At 51.7% G+C, this 19,929-nt stretch overlaps 1 protein-coding gene across 1 annotated transcript in view; it reads right to left on the bottom strand.

Moving 5' to 3' along the window:
* SYT6 (synaptotagmin 6) overlaps positions 1-19,929 on the bottom strand; it is a 58,787-nt gene that overhangs the window by 2,386 nt on the left and 36,472 nt on the right. Inside the window, exons 4-6 of the mRNA XM_081222599.1 lie at positions 9,064-9,184; positions 4,373-4,544; positions 3,011-3,161 (exon numbers count right to left, since the gene is read on the bottom strand). Coding sequence (XP_081078725.1) covers positions 3,011-3,161; positions 4,373-4,544; positions 9,064-9,184 — 444 coding nt within the window. The remainder of the gene's footprint in view (positions 1-3,010; positions 3,162-4,372; positions 4,545-9,063; positions 9,185-19,929) is intronic.

Here is a 19,929-nt window from a genome sequence, read left to right as displayed (position 1 = left end):
TTCTGAAATGTGTGACATTCCAACAGAGATATAAAATCTCTGGCAGATGATCTGAATTTGACCCTTCGTAGTAAACCGCCTTGGAGAAGATCGCTGGTCAACGTGGGCTGTGTGTGTGGTGACAGCGACAGCACGTAGCATTGGGCAGGAGTGCTGAGAGGAAAGAGGCCACAGCCTCTGCTGGGGAAGGATGCTCACTGTGGCTTAATCAATTTTTATTCATGAAAAAATCCCAGCAGGGAAAAATACCTTTTCAGTTAATTTGTTCCTTCAACCTAATTTTAAAACTCCAAACAAATAAGCCAGTATGGTGCTCTCTGTTCTCATTAATAAAGAAGAAATGAGGGCTTCCCTGGTGGTGCGGTGGCGCAGTGGCTGGAAGTCCGCCTGCCGATGCAGGGGACATGGGTTCGTGCCCCAGTCTGGGAAGATCCCACATGCCGCGGAGTGGCTGGGCCCGTGAGCCATGGCCACTGAGCCTGCGCATCCAGAGCTTGTGCTCCGCAACGGGAGAGGCCACAACAGTGAGAGGCCCACGTACCACAAAAAAAAAAACAACAAAAAAGAAATGATCACAGCACTTGAAACTCCTCTAAGAAAGGTGGAATATAAATATAGTGCTTTCTAGATATGATGCCATTTATCTTCCCAGGAGTGGGAGAATAAGATTTTTGTATGTATTATACAAACGGGAGAAACAAGTTCCAAGAGCAAGGTTCTTGCTCAGTGTCCTGAACAGGACCAAAAAGAAGGCAGGAGCTCTAAGGATGATTGAGATGATAAATGTTCAAGTACAATGCATCACATGAACACAAAGAGGGTTTACTTAATATTATCCTAGTGGGTTTTTAGATGCATCTCTATAAAGGTACTTAAACTATGGATGCTAAAAAGTGTAGGTACACATTTTTACAAATTTGTACTGAAGAAATCCTAAGTTGCCAAAATGAATGTCATTTTCAGCTTCTTCATACAGAGAAATGATCAGCTGAGCAGAAAATGGAAGGCCAGGGAGTGGGGGAAGGGAAAGTCTCGGGAACTTGGTGTGCGAAGTCAAGAAAAAAGTAAACCCAAAGGATATGAATCAATTTATTCTCTTTTCGTTTTCCATATACTGTTACTTTCCCTTTTCTGTCTCATCAAATATTCATTTTCAAGGGTTTGGTTCTACTTTATCTTTCTTTTGTAGTCTGGACCAGTGAGTCGGAGTTCTCAAAGAAACAGGACTTGAAATCAATTATTTGGCTTAATTAGGTGGTATTCATCATGGAGAGTTGATGCTGGGGCCGAGCCCCAGCCCCTCTGTGCTACCCTGCACCTCAGCCCCATCTCCAGCCACTGTTGGCTGATTACTCCAGTCTGTGTGGCCAGACTAACCCGGTAACAGCAATGGATTATTGCAGCTTCAAGGTCAGAAAGGCAATGCAAGATGTGGGCTCACCTGCCACCTGTCGTTCTGTCATTTTGGGCCAGAGTTTCCTAGAAAAGCTGAGATGGGAGGAGCCCACCCCCTCATTTTACCAACCAGGAAACTGAAGACCAGGTGGGGCAGTGAGGTGCCTGAGGCCCTGCAGCCCATCGGAGGCCTCTCAGCTCCCATTCCTTGCCCCTGCCCCATGCCATCCTGAACGTTTTAGTATACTTATTCTATCCTTAAATATCTGCAAAGGATTTTAAAAGGAGGGGTGCCACACCCCCTCCCTAGACTGAATCAGCCCTGCAGTCGGTGAGGAACTGGATGCCCACTGGCTGCCTCCTGTGTAGGTGCAGGCTGGTTGTGCATACCTCACCCACACCCTGCAGAGAGGGCCTTCTGGAAGAAAGGGGAGCCCAGGAGCTGAGGGACTGGCCTCACTCATTAAAACTCCACAGCTGTGGTAAAATCAAGGCAAACACCAGACAGAAATGTGAAGCCTCATACTGCTGGCAACAGGTGCCAACAGGCTTGACCACCCTGAGAGGGAAGAGGAGATGGCAGATTCTCTGGGTTTGCTGCCCACACCTTTTCTGTGTCATAGAACATGGGGAAGGGGTTACGCTGTTTTTAAGCTGAGGGGCCATGTGGCTTATTTTTTTTTATTAGTAGATTTTCCAATTTTTATACAACTCTCTAGACTTCCTGGCTGGAAAACTATTAAAATGAGTGAATGATCACCTGGCTTTCTAGGATATGGGTGGAAGTAATAAGATGAGGTTTAAAACTTGCTTGGCTACCCCCATGTCCCAAACCATTTAAGAAAAAGCCGGCCGGAAGACCACCAAGGTGATAAACAGCAGGATCTTAAATTGGTGCTGTTTGGTGGAGGTGGGGCAGACTTGTGTCACCGGAAGGAACAATTTCTTTGCAGCTGAGAGAGCAATAACTAGCTCAAGATTATGCTGCAAGTTGGAAAGGTCCAGGGCTAGAGCCCAAGTCTTGGGACTCCCAGGCAGTGCTGTGTCCATTACGTCTCTGTTAGGATCCGGCTGGAAACTGGGCCACCTTGAAGCCACACTCTCTTCTCCAACGTTGGGGAGAAGCAACATTCACGAGGGTAGGATCCTCTCTCTGGCCAGCTCCATCCACATGGCGAGAACTGCCCCAGGACTGTCTGGCTAGAGCCTCAGGGAACTTACTGCTTCGACAGGGGTAGAATTTCTTGCCAAGTTCTGATCTCACCCTCTTGGGGCTCTCTCTGAAAGGACTGACTTGGCTCAGGGGCTTCGTGGAAGCATTCCGGGCCTGGCACAGTGAGCTGCTGGGAAGGCTTCCTCCAAGTTTTTCTTTTCTGTTTTGAACTCAGTGTCACTTTCAATATACTCAACATCAAAAGCTTTTTGTCAAGCAGTTTCCCACCATCTTCCCCCATTTCCTTTCTGCCTGTTACACCCTGGGTGAGAAGCGTGTATCCCCCCCCACAGTGCCCCCCAAGGACCCACAAAGGCGAGGTCTCGCAGCAGCCAACTGCCATTCTCCAGCCCACGCTGCCATGCAGCAAACATGCCAAGGGCCAAGCGCGACCTCACCCACCTCTCTGAAGGATTTCTTTACCTCCACCAAGGAGTGCCAGTGTGCAATGGGCTTCCGCGGGTATGCCAGCATCTCGTTCCAGTGGTCCCTGCCCAGGCCTTCGGCACTGACCCCCACACGACAGACTCCTATGATCTCGTTGTGGCCCACTCTAAGGGAGAAACAAAGGGCCTGGCATCAGTGACCAGACATGCTCTCAGAAAGGGAAGTCCCGCGGTTTGGGTCTCAGCCCCCCAGGTCTAACTCAGAATACTGAGCTCTGTAAACAGATGCTTGGCAGGGCCTCAGGGTGCCAGTGGCAGTGAAATGCTGCCCAGACTCCTTGGGTGGACATTGGACACAGACAGATGAGCAAAAGGTTCTAAACTTGTTTGGAATCTCAGGAATGGTGCGCAGGTGGCCTGACTTTGGGGAGTGGGAGAGTTTAAGTCTCTTCCTTTATTTGACTCAGCGAGCACTTGAGACATTAGCCCTATTGGGAAATAAATCAACCTGCTCTGAGTACCATTTCTCCATACCTAGCGGCTGTGATGGGATTTATTCACTCAGCAAGAACATCAATCATCACTCATATTTGTTCACCCAGCATCTACTATGTCCGGGAACTTGTGCTAAAGATCCTGGATTGAGGCTTTACTGCATGTTTTTTTTCTCCTTCAGTGAAAGTGACACCTGGAGAGAAGGAGTCACAGTGGCTGAAGTAGTTGGAGAATGTGTTTGAGCCAGCCTTGATGGGGATGCAGGATTTGGAAAGTGGTAGAGAAGAAACACATACAAGGTGGGGGAAATCAAGTTGGATGGATATGCTGGCTCCAGATCTGGAAGGTCTTGAGAGTCCAGGGGAAGAGCTTGTACGGACAGCAGGAGCTACTGATGGTTCTGGAGAGGGGCAGGCCCAGGAACAAAGTGGTCTTTTAGGAAGGTGTGCCTTGGTATGTTGGCTGGGTTGAGGCAGGAAGTGATGAAGGCAGGGGTCAGCTAGGAGGCTGCACAGACATCCCCAAGTGGGAGTGGTAGCAGCAGTGGAAATGGAGAGGACGGGGGGTGGGGGGGTGGGCGGGATTCTAAAGGACAGATGCCAGATGGAGGAATGGGAATAGTCGGGGGGTGAATTCAGGGAAATTGATGGGTGGGGCAGCCCCTGATGGAAATGAGCCCATTGGGAAGTGAAGCTTGAGCTTCTACTTTGGCGGGGAATCCATGCTTTTCCTCAAACTCCTGTACCCTCCTTGGGTGGAGCCAGATTTGAGACCAATGAGTGTCTGAGCCATGAACCACAAGGTCCAAGGTCAAAGAGCCCTGTGCTGCACTGAGGTGGGGACGAAAGGCAGGGAATCGTGGCCCTCAGGGACCTGTACCTACCGATCATAATCCATAACCGAGATGAGCAGGCTGACTTGATCCATATTCTCTGGGGGAATGTCAAAGATGATGGCCTCATTGTAGACGGGGTTGAGGGTGTTCTTCTTTATGGTGGTTTTCTTCTTCTTCAGTCTCCGCCCGTCACAAAGCAGGGACACTTTGACGTATGGATCTGTGCCAGCGGGGGCAGTGAGAAGGGAAGGGAGCGTGTTAAACAGATGTCCTTAAACATCATGTGCAGCAGAAGGATGGAAGCCCCAGACCTACTGTTATTCTCAGATGGCATCAGTGGGTTGTTAAAATAATTAAACCACCTTGTATTTATGTAGCACACCTGTCTCTGCGGATGCTCTGTGCTTAATAAACAGTCTTTAGTGACCTCAGGCTTCTTAGGAGAGTGCTTAACAGACTTTCACTAATGGGGAAGCTGGCCCCAAATCAGACAGGATACTTGCCCATGGGTATGCAGTTCACGGCCCTAAATCTCAGCTCCGTGGTGGCTGGCTGGCTCCAACGGGTGGGGAAGCTGAACAAAGTCACTCTGTTCCTTTCACCTACTTGGAGCCTTTTCTCTGGGGGGTCTTGTCAGCATTATTAACCAAAGCATAAAGTGGGTAAAAATAGAATCGATGACACCCAAGGAGTAGCAATAAGACAGAGTAAATGAACAGCGACAGTCACGATGCTTGTCCGGTCCTCCCTACCTGAGGACAGGATTATGGGTCTCATTGTCCCATCAAGCTCATTTTCAGCTGGCATCAGGGACGGGGTAGGAGCCCTGCTCTCTGCCTCCCTGGAAGCTCTTTCCTGCCCACTCTGGGCAGTGGAGGAGGAGGGGGTCGTGGCCGGGGGAGTGAGTGAGGCAGCCTCCTGGGACTCAGGGTGGCTGGCTGCCATTTCATCTCTCAGTGGGATCTTGGAATCTCTCTAGCCCTCGAGGAGATGTCTTTTTACTGACCTCCCATGCACCTCCCATCCTTGTCTCTTCTTTAGTTTTCTGAATGGGTATTTCATGGTCAGCTTCCTACCCTGAAATTTTCTCCTCACCCAAGTGAAGTGACACGGATTGTATCTCATCGCTCAGGTGTCTCAGTCACCATCATAATTGTTATTTATGCTGCACAACTCAAGAAACAGGAGGACAACTCACAAGTAATAACAGCTTTTGAGACACTGATGTGCTGAGACACCTGCTTGCCCAGAAGCCAGAGCTCCTGTGACTCTGTCAGGAGGTGCGGACCAAGCAGCCGTTCCCAGATCCTCATTGACAGGCGTATGGCTCTATCTCCTGGGCACCCAAGTACCCAACGAGGAGCTCATGCTCCCTGGGGAATTGTTCAGGTGGCAGAAGAGGTGCACAGCTTTGGGGAAGCTACAGAAAGCCGTGACATGGGATCAGAAACTCAAGCCTTAAAGGCAGTTCTGTAGATGCCCACATGTGCTACGGACTCACCAACACGACAGCAGCAGCTGTGCCTTAGCCATGGGGGCACTTGGGTTTATGGGGGACCTGGGGAGACCATGAGGTGTTTAACCACCCTGCTGTCTCTGACGACCCATTTGCAAGGGTTCTCTCTCAGGAGGATGTTCAGTAAAAAGGAAGGAGGGGTTCCTAGAACTGCTGTGAGATAGCTTTCTCGTGTCCGCAGTCTCCATTCTCTATGGATACGCCCCGGACAGTGTTGAGGTCCAAGCAGATGGGTGGGTAGCTACCTCTGAGACCTGTTGTTAACTTGGCAACCTCTATGCTCCTGAAGTGTGAACATTGCCTTGGGAAGCGTCTTCAGGCTTGAGGCTGCCCAAGTGCTGCCTCACCCCCTGACATGCCTATTTCCATACACGCCCACAGCGGAGCAAACCTCCATGTCGCCAAGCTTGGAAAGATGTGACAAAGCCACCTGTCCCACGGGCCACTAGGCAAATGCCTGATGATTAGCTGGGAGATTCTCAGCTTCCTTGCCCACCTCTATTCACTCGTATGAGGCGTATCTAATTTATAAAATCCAGTGGGCGTTTCCCTTGAAGGAACCCATACTCTCACCATCATCCAAGAGGCTAAGCAGAGAGAAGACTGTTCCTTAGGGTTTTTGCTCTAGGGCAGAAGCCTGTGCTTCTAATGGAATGCTGGCTCCAGACGACCTTTGAGGCCCTTTCCTCTCCAGCAGCCAATGATGTTTATGTAGCTGAGGGAGGGGGCACAATGACCAGCAGTGTGTTTCAGCCTCCTTGTCATGAAGGCCATCGTAATTCAGCATGCAGTATGTGCCAGGCACCACGCTAAGAGATTTACACGTATCATGTCGTTTAAACTTCATGTCAACCCTATAAAATATTCATCATCCCCCTCTTATAGATAGGGAAATTGAGGTTTGAGAGATTAAGAAACTTGCCTAAGATTTCAACTTAGGTCTGACTCCAAAGTTTACATTTGTAACCACTAGACTCAAAGCAGTACGGACCAGATGTGGCGGAGATGGGTGTGTTTACTCACTCACCATCCCTTTGGGGTACACTGATCCTTATTATTATTTTGTATTATTTTTTATTGTCATGGTTCTAGTGGATAGGCTTAAAGAATTGATTCACGACTAGTTTAGATCGAGGAGAATAGGAAGATCCTTTGTTTTAGAGGTCAAAGTCATATGAATCAAGAATAGGCAATTAATGAGCTCCATCCACTCCCTAGTTTGGTCCAACATCAAAGCAGTCCGGGCTGAAGGCAACCTCAAACTTATCCTCCAAAACAGGAGATCTAGTTTGAGAGGCCCCTGGCAGGTGTGTCCTCACTGCATCACCCTCTGACAAAGTTCTTTATCCTATAAATTCATTCATTCATTCATCATTCAATATATACTTATTCAATGCTTATTGTGTTCCATGAACTGTCCCAGACACTTGCTCACCTCAATGAACAAAATAGAAATCCCGAGCAAAAAAAGGACCGCTGAATTTTCAGAATCAAGCTGAGATTTAATACCAGATTCCAAACCCAGGTAGAAAAGAGAGGCAATCATGAGAGGAAGGTTAGAACTTAGCGTGAGAAAAGTCTCTCACCCCCAACCCTCTGATGTGGAACAGCCTTTACGATTACCTTGGTGGCTTCGCTGTAAGCTCTCTCTCTAGCACATCAATTTAATTACACCAGAGAAGATAGTGTGGGGACTTGGGTAGCAAAATCCTATTTCCTTCAGCAGTCTTGAGAGTCCTCAGTGAATTTCTGTCCCTGCACACACTTATTTTGATATTAAAATGAAATCTACATTGGTTGTATTTTTGGAGGAAGCCAGCTTGCCGCTGCCTAAGAGTTTTGCACGTGTCAGAAGAGGCTCTTTAAGCTCCTCACCACCTCCTGATGTGTGGTGGTAGCTTCAGTGGAAGGAGAGGCATCAGGGCAGGCGCTAGAGGCATGAGGTCAGGTGCTATCTGGGGCAGCTTTTGGCCTGGAAGGTATGAGTGTTGCAGAGAGACAGTGCGGGCTGGGAGCAGAGGCTCTGAGGGATTCAAAGCCACAACAGACACACCTTACTTCAGCGTTTCTTGACCACCCTTCCCTGAAACCTCCTATTTCAAGGCCTAGTATCTCATCTTCTTCCAAATGCACCAGGTTGGGCCTGGGCCCAGATGTTTTCAGCTAGACGGTCACCTCTTTATGGCAACTGGGATTACACTAAGGAAATAATTAATGAGTAAAAGGACAAATCTTCCATATACTCCCAGCCAAGTTCAGAGGCACCTCTGGAGTGGATTTATATTGCTAACTGGAATCTCCAGAAGAGTCTCTCGGGTAGGGGTCTAGGGAAACAAGCCAAGCCTTTCCCTGCATTTGCTACTGAGTGCAGCCCAGGCTGTCCTACGTGCCTGCTCTTTGGGATGCTCTACGCCATCCCTTGGGCTAATGGGAGCCGACACGGGGAAGGAGGCTCCTAGGACTCCTCTGTTATATCAAAACTCAAAAACCTTCTCTGACAATGACTTGCAGAATCGTGGAAAAGGATCAAACCTCTGACACCGGGTCCAGCCTGCAGGCTCTGAGGCTGCATCCAAACAGGCATCTCCTCGGTTGCTAGAACAGGACTTCTTCTTTCTCCTGCTGCACCTAGCAGCTCTCCTGGTGCTGAGACAGAGGCCCAGAGCCCTGCAGGAAAACCTCAAATACAAGTGCACTTTGCTTTTCAGCGCCTCTGTTCCTTTGACTCACTCTGCAGGGCTGCCGTCGCTGCGTGGACCTCCAAACACTTAAGACACTCAAACTTGACATAACCCTTGGAAGCCCTGAGGCCTCACACAAACTAGAAAGATGTTCCTTAATTTTTTTCACCTATTTATTTGCTTCTTATTCTCTCCATCCTCAAAGAGAAAGAATGATAGTAATAGCTAATATCTACTGACTGCTTATTATGTGTCTGGCACATCTCTAAGCATTTACATGAATTAACTCGTTTATCCTTAAAGCAACCTGTGTAAGTTTTTTGTTTTTTGTTTTTTGTTTTTTTTCAGATCAGGAAACCAAAGCATTACACCACAAGGAAGTGGCAGAACTGGAATTCAAAGCCAGGCCATTTGCCTGAAGGGCTGTGCTCCTGTTCAAAGAATACTGACAATTCTTACCCCTTCTCTCTGAACATCTTTCCACATCCTAATACCTAGGCCACTGGGAGGCCACTTGGCAAGCACTTGGGTAGGAGAGGTACCTGAGTAGCCTGTGATGTCCATCGCCTTGAGGTTCCGACATTTGATCACAGTGAGGGTGAGCCTGCCTGCTGTGGGCAGGTAGCAGAGGGAGAACATGATCTCTCCCAAATCCACGCTTTCCTGCAAAGAAGCAGACAAGAGAGCAGATGAAGGGCACACAGCTCCAGTGCAGCTGCAGGGCCACTCCGGAGCCCAGGAGAAGGCTCTCTGAGGGAGAGTGCTATGTCTTTAAGGTCTGACGTTCTGGCCTCTATGCTGAGAGTAACTGGGTACAAAAGGCAATGATAACAACGTTGGCTCTTCAGCAGAATTTGTCCCCTTCAGTATTCCTCTGAGCTCTGATCAGACTCTGGTCCTGGTCCTCCCCCTCCTGCTTTGGCCTCACCTGCCCTACCTATGCCCTTTGACTGCAGCCTCCAGACCACCAGGCCTTTTGGGGCCCAGCCCTATTCTGCAACTTACCCTTCTCAGTCACTGGACCCCTTGACTCCCCACCCTGCCTGGCCTGGGGTCATGACAGTATTCTGTACAAGACCCACTCTGGCCATCAGGGGTCCCCTCTCCCCACATATCTGGTTCTAGCTCTCAGCTCAGTCATTCTTTGTGAGTCCCTCTGCTTTGGCAGCTTCCTTGCCTCTCCTGAAACACATCTAGCCCTCCAACTTCCAGGCTTCAGTGTGGAAGCACAGGGAATCAGGACCTGCCCAGGATATGGTGCTGAGCAAGAAGACGTAGACTCGTCATTCCAAGTTTGTGCCAGGTCTTGGATCTGCTTTGTCCTTAAATGTGGTCATGCTTCAGAAGTGAACCCCGCATGGAGCTCACACTCTGCTGCCTCTCCTGCCCCTAGAATCATCATGACCAGGGATCCCAATCCTAGGAAGTTTCTGAGCAACAGGGAATAGGAAAACGTCAAAGATGGTAAGCGTGTCCAGCTGTTGAATTAAACAGCACCCTGCTGGACTGCCTCCTCTTCCTGTGCCACGCCTGGTGGAGGAGGGCGCTGTCACTGCAAAACCTCTCCCTCAGGCTCTGAGGCTGACGTGGGGCTCTAAGACATGGAGGTGTTTCCTCTCTTAAATCTCCCAGACCCAGGGTAGAAGAAGAGGAGGTCGGGGTTTGGGCTGGCTCTGATTTCAGATGCAGATATCCATTTGTTCACTCATTCAGTCAGTCAACAAGTAGTAATTGAGCACCTGCTATGTGCCAGGTGTTGCTCTGGGTGCTGGAGATATGGAAAAGAACAAAATAGACAAAAATCGCTGCTCTAATGGAGCTTACATTTTAATAGGGCAAAGAAAGATGGTAAGTAAGTTGGTAAAAAGGATCAAGGAGAAAAAAATAAGGCAGGGAAACAGGATATGAAATGCTCATGGGTGAGGCCATAGTTGTTGAAATTTTAGACAGGCTAGCCGGGGAGGCCTCCTGGAGGAGGTGACTTTTGAGAAAGAGAGCAGTCAAGGGTGGCTCCAAGGTTCTTGTCCCTTCTCCTCACAAAGAACCACCCTCTACTGGGGACTCCAAGAGACCCCTGATACTTGGCCTCACCTGGAGAATAACCCGCCACCCCTTCCAGAGCCTGTGGTCTCAATGCTCTCCCCTAGGTGGCACTGATACCCACCCTTTTCCTAGCCCAGGGCCTCTCACGTTGCGGAGCACAGGGTCCGGACGCGCAGGCCCAGTGGCCATGGCTCACGGGCCCAGCCGCTCCGTGGCATGTGGGATCCTCCCGGACCGGGGCACGAACCCGTGTCCCCTGCATTGGCAGGTGAACTCTCAACCACTGTGCCACCAGGGAAGCCCCGGATTTGTCCTTTCTTAACCCACTGGTGAATCAAATCCCAGGAGTAGCAGGTGAATCCTCCCGGCTCCCTGGGTGAAGAGGGGGAGGGGGCGGGGGTATTGGGGGTGGGTGTGAGGGGTGGAAGGGTGGTGTCTGGCTGGGGCAGAGCTGGACACAGCGTAGAGAGAGCTACCCCCACACCCCCACCCCAGCACAAGAGCCAAGACCAACACCCACGAGCTCCTGTGCCCCACGAAGCTCTTCTGTGACGGGCAGCTCCACCTCTGAGGCTCACAGCCACTGTGCAAGGCAGGGTGCATTGTCATTATTCCCTCCATCTCACAGAGAAGAACTCAGTGTTTAAACTTGGGTGTAAAGTCCCGACCAGGCTTGCGTGGCTGGTGGGAGACACAGCTGGACTCTGACCCTTAGGAGAGCAACGCCCTCCCAGCCCACCTAGGGAGCATCTCAAGGTAACCCTGGCTCCTCTAGACCTTAGACCACAACTTCACCTGTTCTTCTGTTTGTATTTGCTGAGAACCTGCTAGAGGCACCATGTTTAGTGGGGTATAACCGGTTAAAAGAAGGCACCAGGATCTCCCTCTCCCTCAGGGAGACACAGGAAGTGGCCCATGACAGGCGCTGTGGGTGTATGACTGTCCCCTCATGCAGCAGGGGTCGGGTCAGCAGTGCACCTGGCTGAATGTTCCATCTCTGGCGGGGGCACCGAGGTACAAGGAGGTCCCCAGCTCCCTTTATTTCCTTGTAATTCTCCAATCCTGCCCAGCCTTAGAGAAACCCTTTCAGACTCAATAACAGGGCTAAGAACCAAGGTTATTGCATGCGTACCAGGCGCCAAATCCTTTGCTAAATTATCTCCGTTGAGTCTCACCACAGCCCTGTGAAGTAGGTGATCTTAGTATTCCTACTGCACACAGGAGGAAATGACTATTTGGTGAAGTTAAGCCTTTCATAGGCCAGCGCTGCTGCTCGCACGCTCTCAGTGGCTCCCCTTGTTCGGCTCCTGGAATCAAGGCCCATCTTCCCAGCTTGCATTCCGAACCCTCAACAACTGGGTCCTGTCTTCCCTCCTCACCTGATTATTTCTCTCTGTTCCTCTGTGCCAACCCTCTGCTCCAACTGGCTGGTATACCTTTGGTCCCTTTGGCCAAAATGCCTCCTCCTCTTATCTTTGCTTGGACAATCCCATGCGTCTTGTAGGGCCCAGGGCCATGCCCCTCCCGGGGATCCTCGCCCAGGGTCCAGCCCACACAGAGCATATCTCCCCTACACCCCTGCGGCACTTTCTGTCCCTGAGCTGCTCACAGGTGTTACCGAGTCCCTGCCTTGCTGCAGCTGGGCCCTCCCATGCCGTCCAGGGACTGGAGACCCCTTAGGGGCAGGGTCTTTGCTTTACACCTGCTGTGCTTCAGGGGTGCCCGATAGCACAAGAGGAGCTACACACATGCCCGGATCACGTTAGGGCCCTGGTAAGGAATCTGGAAGCTCCTGGGCCCCCCGTGAGGGGTGAGCAAAAGGCTGCTGTCACTGGTTCCCCACATGGCTACTCTGGAGCCTTCGAAGGCTGTCTTGTCGCAGGAGTTGTGAGCTGATTGGTTTTTTGGAACCCCCACCCCCATCCTGGTCTCTGCACTGAACAGTGAGCTCCACCCTCCATCGTTGGGCCCGGACAGGCAAAGGGAGTGAGCCAATATCCCCCTACGACTTGGACGCAGAGAGGAAACTGGGGCCGGGGGGCCTGAAGCCCAGTCCAGGACCTTCTGCTGTGGGTGATTGGGCCTCACTGGACCTGATGGCAAGATAGCTGCTCTTGGCTCCGTGGATCAAGGTGGGAATTAATTCCCCTGCACACGTAGGCAGGAGAGGACGGGTTATTTGATAAAGGAAAATAAATGGGTTACTTTTGAGTAAATAGATGGAGCTAAGCAAACAGAGTCAGCATCTCCTGGTCGCCACCTTCCTCTCTGCAAAGCCGGGCCCAGCTTGACCCCATGGGCAGGCTTTCTGGGTTCTCTCGGCACCACCCCCTTTCTCAGGGGGTTTCAGCCCCAGATCCTGTGCACCTTGCCAGCCTTTTATCCTCATTAGGGATGTTTGCGACTTTGGCTTTAATAAAACCAGGGGTGACCAGGGGCTTCAGAACAGCCAGTGTATTATTGCTTTCATCTTCACCCTCTGTCAGGGGAGGCCGCCATAGGGCCCCTGACTGGTAATGAGCTCCCTGCTGCTGGGGAGGTCACTGCTGTCCAGAAAGCAGCAGAATCCAAGTTGCCCCTCTCGACTGCTAACCCAGGGGCTGACAGGGTGGGTCTGAGCCCAGTAGCAGCTGGTAAGCGTCTTGGCTAATGCTTGCAGGGGGTAGCCCTGCAGCCAGGATGTCGGCTCCTGGAGCAGTCTGTCCTTACATGCATACAGCCTGTCCAGCTACATTGCCGCCCGTTATAGTAGCACTCTCCCCTGGCTGCAGTATCGAGGTGTCTGGGCAGGAAGATTTCTAAAGGCCCATCTATTGCACCACACTGCCCTTGCTGTCCCCAGCTGCCCATCTGCAACAGCTCATTAAAGCACTTCTCTCTCCTTGATGCACTCACACAGCCCTAGGCATAGAAAAAAAATTCCTATCCATGGACTGCCCTGGAAAGAGCAGTGAACCACAAGTCAGGAGACTTGGGCATTAGTCCCTCCAATACTAACTAGCCCAGAGACGTCGGGCTTATCATTTCACATCTCTGGGCTTTGGTCTGTAAAGATGAGGGCGTTGCACTAGATGTTGTAGTTTTAAGGTCCCTGCCAGCCATAAAAACCAAGCATTCAAACTGGAAAATCCAACGTCAGGCATCATCAATTGAGATGGCCCAAGGATGCTTAACTGGTATCTGTTTATTACCCACCTCAAGGTATCTAGCAACTTTGTTTTGAAATTCAAAGACACTCATTCCTTCGGTTCCTAATGCCCCCCAAGTGTTCTTTGTTCTTCTCCAGGGTTAGCCTTCTTCCTCCTAAATAGGCAATGAGCAGCGTCAATGCCTCAGCGTCCCTCTTGGGAATCCAGGCTGAGCGAAACAAGAACGACACTTCCCCATCTCTTAGAGAACACTTCTAGTCTCTTAATCATTAAGTGGCTTGCCTGAATTTCCCATCATCAGCAGAGAAGCATCCGCTACACTTTCAGAAAAGCCACAGGAGAGTAAAAGGATCTCTGAAGCACTCGGCAGGAAGTGCTGTTAAGTTATCCTGGGGCTGCGGGGCTGGAAGAGAGATGGGGTGGAAGCGAGTTTGCCTCCAATGGGTAAAGAAACGGCCAGTGAGCAATCCCTATGTGTAGGCCTGGGGCTTGCAAGTGGGGTTAGAGGTGAATCAGATGTGGAGGCTGGATGCCAGGACTGCTCCCACAGCCCCCCAGACCTCTTCAGAGCCCCCACCACGACCATAACCTGTACCTTGATTGTGGGGCTTATATGATGAATGCTGTGTCCTCATTAGATGGTGGGCTCTTTGGGAGCAGGGATAGGGTTTGGTGTTACTCATCATCAACCCCCCACGTCTAGCCCAGGGCCTGATTCACAGTAAGAGCTCAGGAAATGCTGGCTTGATGAAGGAATGGTTGAGCCTATGGATTTGGGGTCAGGCTGATGTGGGTCCAGGTTCCAGCTCTGGCGTTTATGAGGAGTGTGGTTTACTTTAATCCTCTCATGGTCTTGGTTTTCTAATCTGTGAAATGGGGCTAATAACAGTATCTACCTCTTAGGACTGTAAAGATTAAATGAGGTAATTTGTGTAAAGCACTTAGCATAGTGCCTGGCACAGAGTAAGCGCTCAGGAAGCATTAGCTGCTGTTATAATTATCATAACTATAATGACTATTGTTATCAAGAGTTCACAGTCTTGGTGCAGGGGCAGGGGAGAGAAAGGCACGTGGGTAAGCAGTGGTATCTGGCTTGATCAGTGAGCACTGTAAGAGAGGTGTGGACAGATGTAGGAGGTGGAGGAGGGAAGAATAAACTCTACGAGGGATTTCAGGGTGGGCTTCCCAGAGCGGGTGATACTTGATAGGATCCGGCGAGGTGAGTGAAAGGAGACGACAGCGTAAGAAACAAGCAAGCACATTCCAAGCAGGGGGTCGGCGGGCGCATAAAGACACAGGGGGCAGGCGCGGAGGTCCCCCATGGCTAGAGGGCAACGTGGACGCGGGGTGGGCAAAAGCAGCCCAGACAAGGCTGTGAACAGGGCAGGGCCCACCGTGTCTGCCTCAGGGCCCACACCCAGCAGCTTGCCCTTGACCCTGCAGGTGTCTTCTGCCCCAGTTCCCTCTCAGCCCACCTTACCACCCTCCACCCAGACCGCCACACGAGAAACCATCTTCACGTGTGTCATTCATTCGTCACCCGCCTACTAAAGGTTCCCAAATATGGGGAGACTGTAGTGGTGAGACAGACAGAGTCCCAGCACCTCCAGGAGCTTATATTCCGGAGGAGGGAGACAAAAATAAAGTAAGCAAGAGAGTATCCGAAGGCGCTGGGTGAACCAGGGCCGGGACAGAGGGTAGCGAATGGCGGGGTCGGGGGGGGGGGCAATTTAGACAGAGGGGTCAGGAAGCCTGTCTGAGCTGACGGGGGGAGGTGGCCTGCCAGGAGGAGACAGTGAGGACCGCCACGGGAGTGGCTGACAGGCGCTGTGCTGGGGAGCCCCGGGTTAGAGAGACAGGGCCAGGTTTCAGAGGCCCTGAAAGATGTTTGGATTTTCTCCCCTCTGAAAAGCAGGACCTCAGCAGCCTTGCAGAAAATGGATGGCCGGGGGAAGAGTGGAAGCCAGAGGGATCGTAGCTTCCTCGCCCTCCTGCAGCCTCCACACCCAGTCCGTTACCCCGCCATGCTGTTCTGTACCTAAGAGTCCCAGACTCCGAGGCCCTCTCTTCCCCTCCCGCCTGCACCGCCTTAGTTCTGACCCGCACCAGCTCTTGCCTGGACCTCCCAGCTTTCTGACTCCCTCCCCCGCTGACCCCCGCCAACCCCTCTGATCTACACTCCTTGCTATAAGCAGGGGGTCATTCTCCTGCTCAGAATCCTTCAGTGGCTCCCCATTCCATACCTGTTTTGTAACTGGAAAACTCTTCTTCAAATGAAACATCATTAGAAGTCCAAATATACACAACGGATGAAAAGTGGCTTAGAGACAAAGCACCCAGAGCTCCTACCTTCAACCCCTCCTTGGAGCTTCTAGGAGTCAGCTTGAAAATCACTTACCCACAGCATCGTGTGGCATTCAGGTTTCTTCATGATTTGGCCCTTGCCTTTCTTACCAACCATTGTGGTCCAGGTGCCCTATTATGGGCTGTCCTGTCCTAAGCGCTCATACGTACCGAGCCATATAAATTTCACAAAAGCCTTATGGTTATCTGCATTTTCTCCATGGGGACCCTGATGTGCAGTGAGGCTGTGCCTCTGGCCCAGCCCACAGCTACTACATGGCAGAGCTGGGATGTGACCCCAGGCAGCCAGGCTCGAGAGCCCCCAGTTTCAGGCACTACAGCATCTTCCCTCCCTGTAACTGCCCCTCCCAAACCCTGCAGGTTCTTTTGTACCTTCGTGCCTTCGCCCTGTTCTTTCCACTGCCTGAAATAACCTCTCCCTCCCCCTGGCTGTCCTGGACAACACTCCTCTTTCCAGCCCAGCTGTCCTGTTCCCTCCTCTTGGGTCACCTCCTCTCACTCCTCTGGTCAGACTTGCGGTGTCTCCCATGGCCCCTGGCTCTAATGGCCTAGGGGACAGGAGTTACAAACGCCTTGAAGCCCGGCAAGGCACATCTGGGACGAAATCAGCAGGATCTGGTGACCCACTGGCCGAAGGGGATGCAGTGGAGGAGGGCGGAGACTGGCACCCCGGCTGCCCCGTGCCCGCATGGCTGAATCAACTCTCTGCTGGGGGAGGGGAGCAGAGGGGGTGGGTGCTTCTCCCAGGGTGCCAGGAGGGGGCTCCGGCTGTGAGCCCCGGGCTGTTCCCTGCTCCTCCTCGGGCCTGGGCTTGCAGGGCTGGGGGTGGCCGGGGTAGAAGGGCGGGCTGTGTCTGTTGTGCAGCTCGGGCTCCCTGCTGGGAGCTGGGGCAGCTTCTATTTTTTCTGACTTCATGCCTGCTTTTCCTCTCAAGTGTTTTCTGCCCCAAGGGCATTGCAGCGTTATGAATAAATGATCTAGCAGAATGGAGGCGCCTTAAACGAACTCCATACGCTCCGGTTGCAGCCTGTGTTGTGGACACTGAAAGCCTGGGACCCGGCCCGGCCCATGGAGAAGGAGGCCCTCCAGCTCACAGGGAGCAGGGAGGTGAGGGAGACCCTTGCAGTGGGTTTGGTCCCGGGGGACCCCTTGAGACACTATAGCACATCAGTGGGAGACAAATGTTTCTCTATCTGAACATCTTCAGGGAAACAGATGGTTTTATTTAGGAAAACTTTTTCACAGCCTCTCCTTTGGGAACCTGCCCTTGAAAAGAGGTTTAGCGTTTCACACGCACCATTACTTTTGGGCAAATATCCATGAGTCAGAATCACACTGGGAGGTACAGATCTCTTCCTAATGACTTTTTAAAAAGTGGGTAGAGAGGGAGAGGAGCTATTAGGGGCTGGAAGGAGTCTGAGGAGAGCAGAGTTTGGGGAAGTTCTAGAAGAGACGGAGGCAATGCCTGGTCAAGTCAAGAAGTCTGCACCATGGGTGCTTGTCTGTGAGAGGCCAGGGTCGAGGACTTCACCCCCGCCCTGCTCCATCCATGGGCATCTTCACTAATGACAGAGCGGAGTTAATGAACTTAATGATGAGAATCTGTCTTCATTTCTTGCCTCAAGTTGTCCTGCTGCGTGGCTGTCAAACAGCTGTCAGTTTCCCCCGGACAGGGCGGGCAACTCAGCGGTGAGCGATCTGCTCTCTGCCCGAGCAGGGCTGTGGCCGCAGGGCTCTCAGCAGGAGGGAAGCTGCCCTGGTCCCAGTGGGGCAAGTCTCCTAGGACAGCGGAGGAACATTTCTGCAAACAGGTGCCCCAGGGCTGCCAACAGGCAGGGCTTTGGTGCCAGACGAGGGCACGTGCTTGAACCACCAGTGATGGGGGCTTTAGCTTCTTCATATCTTTGCTGACCTGAAGGTTTAGGTTTTCACCTGTCTCCAGATGCTCCAGACCTCTGGGTCTTGCTGTGATGAGGCTGTTCTCCGAAGATCCTCTTTGCAGCCTTTCATGGAGTTGCCCATGCTGCTCATAAAGCATTCTCTTTGTTCAGTTCTCCTCCCACCTCTGCAGCTACGTTCCGGTCCCTGCTGGATCCTCCTCCCGTCCCTACCGCTAAGCAGTGGGTTCTAAACACTCATTCTCTCCTCACTCACCCACGACGTTGACACCCATCTCCATGCTCGTGACCCCCGAATTTATGGCGCCTTCACCGACCTCTCCTCTAGACTCCAGCCTCGTATGTCCAACATGACATCCCATCCTGGACATCTCACAGAAATTCAAACTTCTCAGATGCTCAGGGTGAACTCTGAGCTTCTTCTGTTTACGTTTTCCTCTTATTTTCTCCAACTCAGGAAATGGCCACTCCATCCATCCAGTTTCTCCAGGCAGAAACAAGACCTCGTCATTGATGCCTGCCCTCCTTGCTCCTTTGCATTTAGTTCAACACCAAGCCCTGTCAATTCTATCTCAATTCAATCTTGAGTCTACCCACCTCTCTCCACCTCCAGTGCCACACAGAGGGCAAAGTCCCGTCTCACTTGCTCACATGCCACAGCCTCCTAACAGGCCCCCTGTTTCCCTTTGTTCTCCTGCCCCACTTTCCATACAGCAGCCAGAAAGCACTTCCAAAACTGTAAGATGGACCATGTCACTCCTCTGTCTGAAACCCTCCAGTGGCTTCCCCCTGTGGTAGAATAAAAGCCAAAAACCATTCCCAAGACCTACAGGACCCTACATGATCAGGGTCCAACCCTTCTCCCTCCCCCTGCCTCAGCCCTCCTCACTACGCATTAGCCCCTCAGGCTCTTTCAGCTCCTCAGCTGTGCCCCCGGGACTTTGCACATTCATCTCCCTCTGCTTGATCATTCTTTTCCCAACTCTTCACACGGCAGGTGTCCTCTCATCCTTCAGGCCGCTTCCTCCAAAGCCACAGCCCCTGCTCTAAACTGTGTGTTCCCAAAGGACAGGGACTGGGTCTGTTTTGCCAGGGCCAGGACTAGGGCAGAGTAAACCAAAGTGCCCAGGGTGCAAAAGCAAAGGCGGTGGAGGCCCTCATTCTTAGCTTCACTCACGCATGCCTACAAGAGCGAATGCTTCCATACATTCTGCCCTCTTGGTGCCTTGCTTACCTTACCCTGGTCCCTGTCCCGTATTTTACTCACCACTATATTCCCGGGACTGAGCACAGTGCCTGGTAAATAAATAACACAGGCTCACCAATATTTGTTGAATTAATGAGCAACTCAGCTTCGTGGGGTGCACCTGGTTAGAAGGCGGTGAAAAGGACGGGTGTGGGCCCTTGCATAACCTCAGCCTCGGGTCTGTCCGGCAGTGTCCATGTGGGCAACAGCTCAGGGTGGAGCCTCATAAGTTGTGGCTCAGGGTGTGGTCTGGAGGTCTCCTGAGTTGGACTCACTTGGGGAGGTGGGGACTTGACTCCTGAGCTGCGCCCCAGCTCTACAGAGTCAGGATCTCTGAGGGTGGGACCTACGTGTGCGAATGATTGACAGGCTTCCCAGGTGATTCTTCTGTATGCTCGGTTTGTAACGTAAGGCAAACGAGGAGATTCCGAGGCTGCCCTGGACAAGACCCTACTGGAGCCTCTGTGACATGGAGTATGACGAAAGTCATTCAATATCAGTGTTGCCAAGCAAACGTTAGGATCATAGAAGGGCCTCTTCTCCTTTGTTAGGTGCAAACAAAGTTCCAATGGATCAAAGCCACGCTGATCCACCTGGAACACTTGCTCACCATTACCCTCCACTTTTTCCTACGCACCTCAGGCACGCCGCAGAGCTGAGTTTTAGCAAGAAGGGACCTCACCCAAATTTAGATGGTTTAAGAAAACT

Source organism: Mesoplodon bidens, assembly GCF_964165515.1.
Source record: "Mesoplodon bidens genome assembly, chromosome: 2".
Taxonomy (NCBI): domain Eukaryota; kingdom Metazoa; phylum Chordata; class Mammalia; order Artiodactyla; family Ziphiidae; genus Mesoplodon; species Mesoplodon bidens.
The sequence above is the reverse complement of the archived record's forward strand: the minus strand, read 5'-3'. Positions and strand labels throughout refer to the sequence as shown.